At 60.0% G+C, this 7,536-nt stretch overlaps 1 protein-coding gene across 8 annotated transcripts in view; it reads right to left on the bottom strand.

The window, feature by feature from the left end:
• Positions 1 to 443: 443 nt before the first annotated feature.
• The window catches only part of DEPDC5 (DEP domain containing 5, GATOR1 subcomplex subunit), a 48,907-nt gene continuing 41,814 nt past the window's right edge, over positions 444 to 7,536 (bottom strand). For all 8 annotated transcript variants that reach the window (XM_045585755.1, XM_036448791.2, XM_036448792.2 and 5 more), the window contains 5 exons: positions 7,041 to 7,210; positions 6,331 to 6,502; positions 3,526 to 3,586; positions 1,735 to 1,817; positions 444 to 1,573 (listed from right to left, as the gene is read on the bottom strand). In XM_045585755.1, the coding sequence (XP_045441711.1) occupies positions 1,281 to 1,573; positions 1,735 to 1,817; positions 3,526 to 3,586; positions 6,331 to 6,502; positions 7,041 to 7,210 (779 nt within the window). In that variant the 3' untranslated portion in view covers positions 444 to 1,280. The remainder of the gene's footprint in view (positions 1,574 to 1,734; positions 1,818 to 3,525; positions 3,587 to 6,330; positions 6,503 to 7,040; positions 7,211 to 7,536) is intronic.

Raw genomic sequence — 7,536 nt, 5'->3', positions numbered from 1 at the left:
GTGTGACCAGATGCTGCCAGGATGTGTGCGGTGGGAGGCAGACATGGGTGGGTCCCCAGACCAGACTGGCTTCTCTGTCCCCCTCAACCTCAGACCCCAGCAGGAGACGGTGGCGAGGGGACGGTCCGACTGGCCTCCTGCAAGGGGAAGTGTGCCCCGTTTCGCTTCTGCTTTGAGGTGAGACGCTTCCTGTGTCAGACCAGCCTGGGAGCGCTCCTGCCGGCCCGTGCCAGCCGCCCCGGAGGCCGGTGTGGTGCCTGGGAGCCGGAGGGCCTGTGTCTGTGGCCCTCGCCGCTGTGCAGGGAGCCAGGCCCCAAGCCTGCCCTCCCTCCTTCCCAGCGCGGGAACCACTCACTTCCCAGAGGGCTTTCCCCCCACTCCTTTTATAAAAAAATACATTTTTATTGATTTCAGAGAAAGAGAGGAGAGAGGGAGATAGAAATGTCAGTGATGAGAGAGAATCATCGATGGGCTGCCTCCTGCACGCCCCTCACTGGGTAGTGAGCCTGCAACCGGGGCCTGTGCCCTGACCAGGAATCGAACCGTGGCCTCCTGCTTCATAGGTCGGTGCTCAACCACTGAGCCATGGCGGCCGGGCCAGGGGCTAGAGCTGGGCAATTCTTTCCTGTAGGAGCCACCCTGGGCAATGCAGGGCGTTGGGAAGCACCCACTAGGTGCCAGGAACACTGCTGACCGTTATGACACCCGAATGCCTCCAGATATTGCCAACCGTTTCTCAAACGGGGGTCCAAGGCGCCCCCAGTGAGATCGCTGGCCAGCCCCCGCTGCTCCCCCAGCCTGTACCAGGGGCCTGGGGAGGTGGGGGGGGGAGGGGTAGGACGGCGTAGAAACCAGGCTGGGGACAGGGGTGCCGCCCGGGGCACTTCCCTCCATGGCGGCTATGTACAGGTATGTACAGCTGGCGTGAGCCTATGTACACTATTTCACAACGTTATCTTACATCCCGTGTGCTCCCAGTGGGAAGTGCAGATCCTGCTCCAGGAGCCCACGGGGGGTGCAGGAGGAGACTCTCAGCGGAGCCGCCCCCTCTGAGGACACTCCTGGGGGCTGCCTGTCCCCTTCCCACGGGCCATCTGGGCCTCCCACCTGCGCTGGGCGGGCGCTGGCTTCTCCTTCTCCTCGAGCGGAAGAACGCTGGGGGGGAAGCAGCCGCCCCCTGACGGTGGCAAACTGCCACCGGTGCCCAGAGCCCGGCCGATCCTATTGACCACAACAGCCGCCGGGCGCCCTCCCGCCCTCTGACCCCTCCGGGCCCAGGCTCAGGGGGCGCTGGCGTGCATCTTCTCCAGGCAGCTCGCCCAGAAGGCCACCAGCCGGTTGTCGCGGTTGACGCAGAAGTCGGTGAAGTCCCTGAGCAGCCGGTCGGCGAACTTCTCGTCGCCCGTGGCGCTGGAGCGCCAGGTCTTGGTGAGCATGGTGTTGTAGGCCCAGTTGTAGCCGATGCGCTCCTCGCAGAACATGTTCTGGGGGGCCGAGCTGGTGGAGTTGCGGCGCCGGCGCTGCTGGCCCGAGAATTTGCGCTTGGAGTAGGGCAGCTGCAGGAACACCGTGCCTGGAGGGACGGACGGAGGGAGGGAGGGGCCGGGTGGCAGCCACGGAGGCGCCCGGGGTCCGGCCTGGGTGGGCTGGGCAGTTGTGCAACCACAGGGAGGTACCCTGTCCATGGAGCCCAAGACCCCCCCCACCCCCCCACTTCTGTCCAGAGCGCCTCACCTGTGACGTGGATGTACTGAGGCTTGTTCTCGGCTGGGAAGTTAAAAGCAGACGCGGAGTATTTATCTTGCACAAACCCAAACCTAAGGGAAGACGGGAACACGCACTGAGTAGGGCCTCTCCAGGGACCAGGGGCTAACAGGGCCCGGAAGGTCTCCTTCAAGATGGAAGGTGCAGGCTGCTTCCGTCTGTCCCCGCTGCGTCCCAGCCTCTACCTCTCCGATGGCTCCCGGGCCTCCTCCCGCCCGGCCTCCTCCCGCCCGGCCTCCGGGTGGCCGAAAGCCCCCTCCCCGCCGCCCTCTTCCGCACCCCCTGCTCCTGGCGCCCCCAGCCGTCCCAGCAGACCTGCCCACGGTGCCCTCCCCACATCCTCGGGACCATCAGGCCTTCCTGAAAACGGTTCCCTGGTCTTTATGTACCAGAAAGACCTCTCTCCCTCTCGTCTCCCACACTAAGCACACAGTAGGTTCTCAATAAAGGCTCTGAAGGGAAGCGAAGCGTTTTAATTGGAATTCTGTTCTTAGGAGCGAGGACCGGTCTGGACCGGGCAGGAGGGGCCGCTCTCCACGCGCGGCTGTTCCCTCTGGCTCCTCGGCTCCGGCTGGTTCTATTCCTGGGCTTTCTATTTCCTGAGGCCCATTTGTCACAGCTCTACCTGCTGAGTGCCGCAGAGGACACGGTGATGGACGTGGCTGCCGCCCGGAGCCCGGCGGCTTATATAACGCGGGCGGGGGCGCGGGCACAGCTCCAGGAGGTAAAAGGCCCCGCTCCTCCTGGGCCGAGTTCCTGGGGTGGAGCTGGGTGGCCGCCCCTACATGAGTCAGGTATGCAAACCGCACACACAGGTTAACACGCCTGCCAGCCCCATCCACCGCCCGCAGGCTGGTTCCTCCGGGTGCAGGAGCTGCCTGGGGTTCCCCTCTTCCTCTGCTTCTAACCAAGCCCTTCGTTTCCTCGGCGCGGGCCAGCCTGAGCCAGGTTCTTGCCTCATCCCTTCCTTACGTCACCAGGAAGGACCTTCCATTTTAAAAAGGCAACTTAAAGCTTTTCTCCCTGGCGGTATGGTAACCAATGAGGTTTTCCTGAGGCGCGATTATTGCTAAATGGAAAAAAAAAAAAAAATGCGTGGCTCAGTGGCTGAGCATCAGCCTATGAGCCTGCAGGTCACAGTTCGATTCCCGGTCAGGGCACAGGCCGGGTTTTGGGCTCGATCCCCAGTGTGGGATGTGCAGGAGGCAGCTGATCCATGGTTTTCTCTCATCACGGATGTTTCTCTCTCCCCCCCTCTCCCTTCCTCTTTGAAATCCATTAAAAAAAAATTTTTTTTTTAAAGGCAATTTAACCACACGGTCCTTGGCCCCCTCACTATCCCCCGATGGACAGCCAGGCTGGGAAGGCTTCCTGGAACACATGTGAAGCCGGGAAATGCCTCCTGACTCCTCTATCACTGCTTAAGCACTGACTGTCTTTTCAGCCTGTGTCAAGGGACTCGATAAATTCCAGTTTTTCGTGTCCCGTCACCTCCCGGGTAGCCTGTCTCAGGTCTCGCTGGAGGCTAAGGAGGGAGCTCTGCTCTCCCCTCCACCGGAAGGCAACGGGAATCAGGTCTGGGAAACGACAGCCGTAGGGACCAAGGCCGGGTCCTATCGGAGATGAGCAGCGCATGTGACGTTGGGGGGCTGGATCATGTGACATTTCCCCGGAAATGAAACCAACGGGCTTCGCTCTGGGAACGGCCGTTCCAGACGAAGGCGAGGGCCCCCTGCCGTTCTCTCCCGCGAGGGGACGAACCTGTGCGCAATGGCCTCCTGGAAGAGGTGCATGCGGTCCCAGTAGGTCTCCGGCTCGAAGCCTGAAAGGGAGAAGGAACAGACGCTCGGCTGTGACTCCTAGTGCGTGACTGGCCCGGGCTCTGGCCTTCTGAGCCTTCTCTGCTCTCGGCAACGCCTCCCCCTCGGTCACAGGCTCGGCTCTTCCCCACGACCCGCCTCTGGAGAGACCGGCCTCACCCCACGGGGGACGAGCCAAAGGCAGTGACAGCCACACAAAGGAAGGGACAGGATTCCATCAGGATCTACGGAGGGGACAAACTCGAGTCCTTAGGAGCCAGTGTGAGCAGCCAGGACTCATCCCTACGACCTCCTGTGTCAGCAGCGGACAGGAGCCTGCTGTCCCAGTGCAAACAGGAGAGGAGCTCTAAGGGCAAGTCCATCTGGGCCTGGCCAGTGTGGCTCAATGGATAGAGCGTCAGCCTGCGGAGCAAAGGGTCCCGGGTTCGAGCTTGGTCAAGGGCACGCACCTTGCTTGCAGGCTCTTCCCCAGCCTGGGCCCTGGTTGGGGCTCCTGCAGGAGGCAACCTATCGATGTGTTCCTCTCACATCGATGTCTCTCCTCTGTCTCTCCCTCTCTCTTCCACTCTCCCTAAAAACCATGGGGAAACATCCCTGGGTGAGGATGAACAAAAAGATTAAAAAAAAAAATAAAGAAATGCATGTCCTCGAAGGACCGTCTTCCATTTCCCTACGAGGAAAGACAATAGTATAAGCTGGGTGGGGAAATGGAAGCAAGTAAACATAAAAATAATTTTGGAAAAGTGATCGGCTGGGGAGGGGTGGGGACGCCCCCTCCCCCTGGCCCTCTCTGCGGTGGGGGCTGGGCAGCCTGTGCCGCAGCAGCCAGCTGGGGGCCAGGGGCCAGGGCCGCTCCGGGATGGAGCAGCCACTGCAGGAGGCATCGCGAGGCCCCGGGCCCTCCTTCCACACTCGAAACCTTCTCTCGAGGACAGACCTGAGGATTCTGGGCAACGGGAGGGCGAGGGAGAAAAGGCTTTGGCTTCAATAGGAAAACACACACACACACACACACACACACACACACACAGCAGATTCCTGTCGGGTTTTAAGGGTTTGAATTCACTGTCGTCAGAAGGGGCGATAACTGGGAGAGAAGCAGCACAAAAGCAAAAAAATCGAGTTTCAGGTTCCAGCCCTTATGCCTTGAAGCCAGGGCTCCTTCCGTTCAGCGGTAACCATGGCAACCCACAGAGGCTGCTGGTCCCGATGACGGGGTTATGAGTGGCAGAAAACCATCAGCTCACACACACACACACACACACACACACACACACACAAAATGGCCCTGACGCCCGCCCCTCGCGCCGTCCTGTGCTATCACCGTGAAGGCGGAAAAGCCCGGAGGAGGCTCGGCGGGTGCGAGGCACCCTCTCTCTGTCCCCTCAACGTGTGAAAAACAGCCCTGCGGGCAGCGCCTGGCTTAACATGGTCAGATACCCACAATCATCAGGAGTTTCCGAACTGCAAAGGCGTCCTGCTCAGCCACACTGTGAGGTCACACGTGTGCGTGTGCGTGTGTGTGCGCGCGTGTGTGTGTAGAGTGCTGTGTGTGTGTGTGTGTGTGTGTAGAGTGCTGTGTGTGTGTGTGTGTGTGTGTAGAGTGCTGTGTGTGTGTGTGTGTGTAGAGTGCTGTGTGTGTGTGTGTGTGTGTGTGTGTAGAGTGCTGTGTGTGTGTGTGTGTGTGTAGAGTGCTGTGTGTGTGTGTGTGTGTGTGTAGAGTGCTGTGTGTGTGTGTGTAGAGTGCTGTGTGTGTGTGTGTGTGTGTGTGTAGAGTGCTGTGTGTGTGTGTGTGTGTGTAGAGTGCTGTGTGTGTGTGTGTGTGCGTGTGCGTGTGTGTGTGTGTGTGTGTGTAGAGTGCTGTGTGTGTGTGTGTGTGTGTAGAGTGCTGTGTGTGTGCGTGTGTGTGTGTGTGTGTGTGTGTAGAGTGCTGTGTGTGTGTGTGTGTGTGTGTGTAGAGTGCTGTGCGTGTGCGTGTGTGTGTGTGTGTGTGTGTGTAGAGTGCTGTGTGTGTGCGTGTGTGTGTGTGTGTGTGTGTGTAGAGTGCTGTGTGTGTGTGTGTGTGTGTGTGCGTGTGTGTGTGTGTGTGTGTAGAGTGCTGTGTGTGTGTGTGTGTGTGTGTGTGTAGAGTGCTGTGTGTGTGCGTGCGTGTGTGTGTGTGTGTGTGTGTAGAGTGCTGTGTGTGTGCGTGCGTGTGTGTGTGTGTGTGTGTGTAGAGTGCTGTGTGTGTGTGTGTGTGTGTGTAGAGTGCTGTGTGTGTGCGTGTGCGTGTGCGTGTGTGTGTGTGTGTGTGTGTAGAGTGCTGTGTGTGTGTGTGTGTGTGTGTGTAGAGTGCTGTGTGTGTGTGTGTGTGTGTGTGTGTAGAGTGCTGTGTGTGTGTGTGTGTGTGTGTGTAGAGTGCTTTATAACCCCGCTGGCGTGGCTCCGTGGATGAGCGTCAACCTAGGAACCGGGAGGTCGGGTTCCGTTCCCGGTCAGGGCACAGGCCCAGGCTGTGGGCTCCATCCCCAGTGCGGGGTGTGCAGGAGGCAGCCGGTCCATGACTCTCTCCCATCGCTGATGTTTCTCTCTCTCTCTCTCCCTCTGCCTTCCTCTCTGAAATCAATAAAAATATATAAAAAAATAAATAAATAAAAAGGATTTTGAGGCTCAGAGACAGGAAGTGACTTGTCAGTCACTGAGTGAAGGAGGAGGATTAAAACCCAGACCCTCTGGCCCCCTGGACGCCCCCGGGAGCCGCTCTTACTGTCGAACAGGTGCTCGCTGCCCTCCTTGAGCAGACAGCTCACGTTGAGCGGGATGAAGAGCTGCGCTCGGAGTGGGTCGCCGTACAGGTAGCTGGGCAGCGCGAAGGGGCCCTCCAGCACCGGCACCAGCAAAAAGCCGCAGGAGGTGGCTTTGCGATGCCACCCTTGGACCTGGTGGGAAACACACACACAGGGTCACCGCCGACCTGGTGCAGGCGAGAGGAAGCACTGCTCGGGGAGTGATCGCCGCTCCCAGCCAGTCCCGGGCGGGAGAATGCGGTCTCACCCCCTGACGAATACCTGGAACCCTGTGAGCTAAGCACAGTGCCTCCCGCAGCCACGTGTCTGCGAGGCCAGTACTTCTTCTGGGAGGAGGAGGAGACGGGGGAGAGCTGTTTCTTGCCTCTAAAAACCTTTCTCGCCCAGCCGGTGTGGCTCAGTGGCTGAGCATCAGAGGTTGCCGGTCAGATTCCCGGTCAGGGCACATGGGTGGCGGGCTCGATCCCCAGGGGGGGGGCGTGCAGGAGGCAGCCGACCCATGATTCTCTCTCATCATGGATGTTTCTCTCTCTCCCTCTCCCTTCCTCTCTGACATCAGTAACGGGATTTTTTTTTTTTTTTTTGAAGTGACACGATTTGCTGCCGGGCACCCCCGGAGCCCCCTGCACGGCGAGCCGGGGCCCCGTCCGCAGCGCGAGGCGGCGCTCACCATCTCGAAGAGGACCGCGGCCGTCACCGCCATCCAGTGCAGCTTGATCTCGAAGGCCGCGTTCAGGGAGAAGTTGCCATGGTAATAGCAGCTGCACCACTCCAGCCGGTCTGTGCGGTTGTTCACATCCACGTCCAGCGTCACGGTCCTCTGCTCCGGGACGGTGGCAGCTGTGTCCGCGCAGAGGAGGGACCCCCGGGAGAGAGGGAGGAGGAGGAGGAGGGGATGAGGAGGAAGGATCAACACCCAGAGAGCAAACTGCTGCATCACCCAAGAGGGGAAAAAAAAAAAAATCGCAGATTCTAGAAGCTTCTGAGAAGATGAACGGGGTTTGTTGGTCGGGACAATAACGAGCTCGGCCCACACGGCAGGCGCCAGCGCAGGAGCCTGCGGTGCCGACAGACCGAATGGCCCGTGCGACGGCCACGGCGGCTCCGATCCCAGGTCCCGTAGCCTCATCCCCCGTGGCTGGCGGCCACTCGGCCTCCGTCCGCCG

The sequence above is a fragment of the Pipistrellus kuhlii genome, unplaced genomic scaffold (assembly GCF_014108245.1).
Source record: "Pipistrellus kuhlii isolate mPipKuh1 unplaced genomic scaffold, mPipKuh1.p scaffold_m20_p_20, whole genome shotgun sequence".
In the NCBI taxonomy this organism is placed as follows: domain Eukaryota; kingdom Metazoa; phylum Chordata; class Mammalia; order Chiroptera; family Vespertilionidae; genus Pipistrellus; species Pipistrellus kuhlii.
The sequence above is the reverse complement of the archived record's forward strand: the minus strand, read 5'-3'. Positions and strand labels throughout refer to the sequence as shown.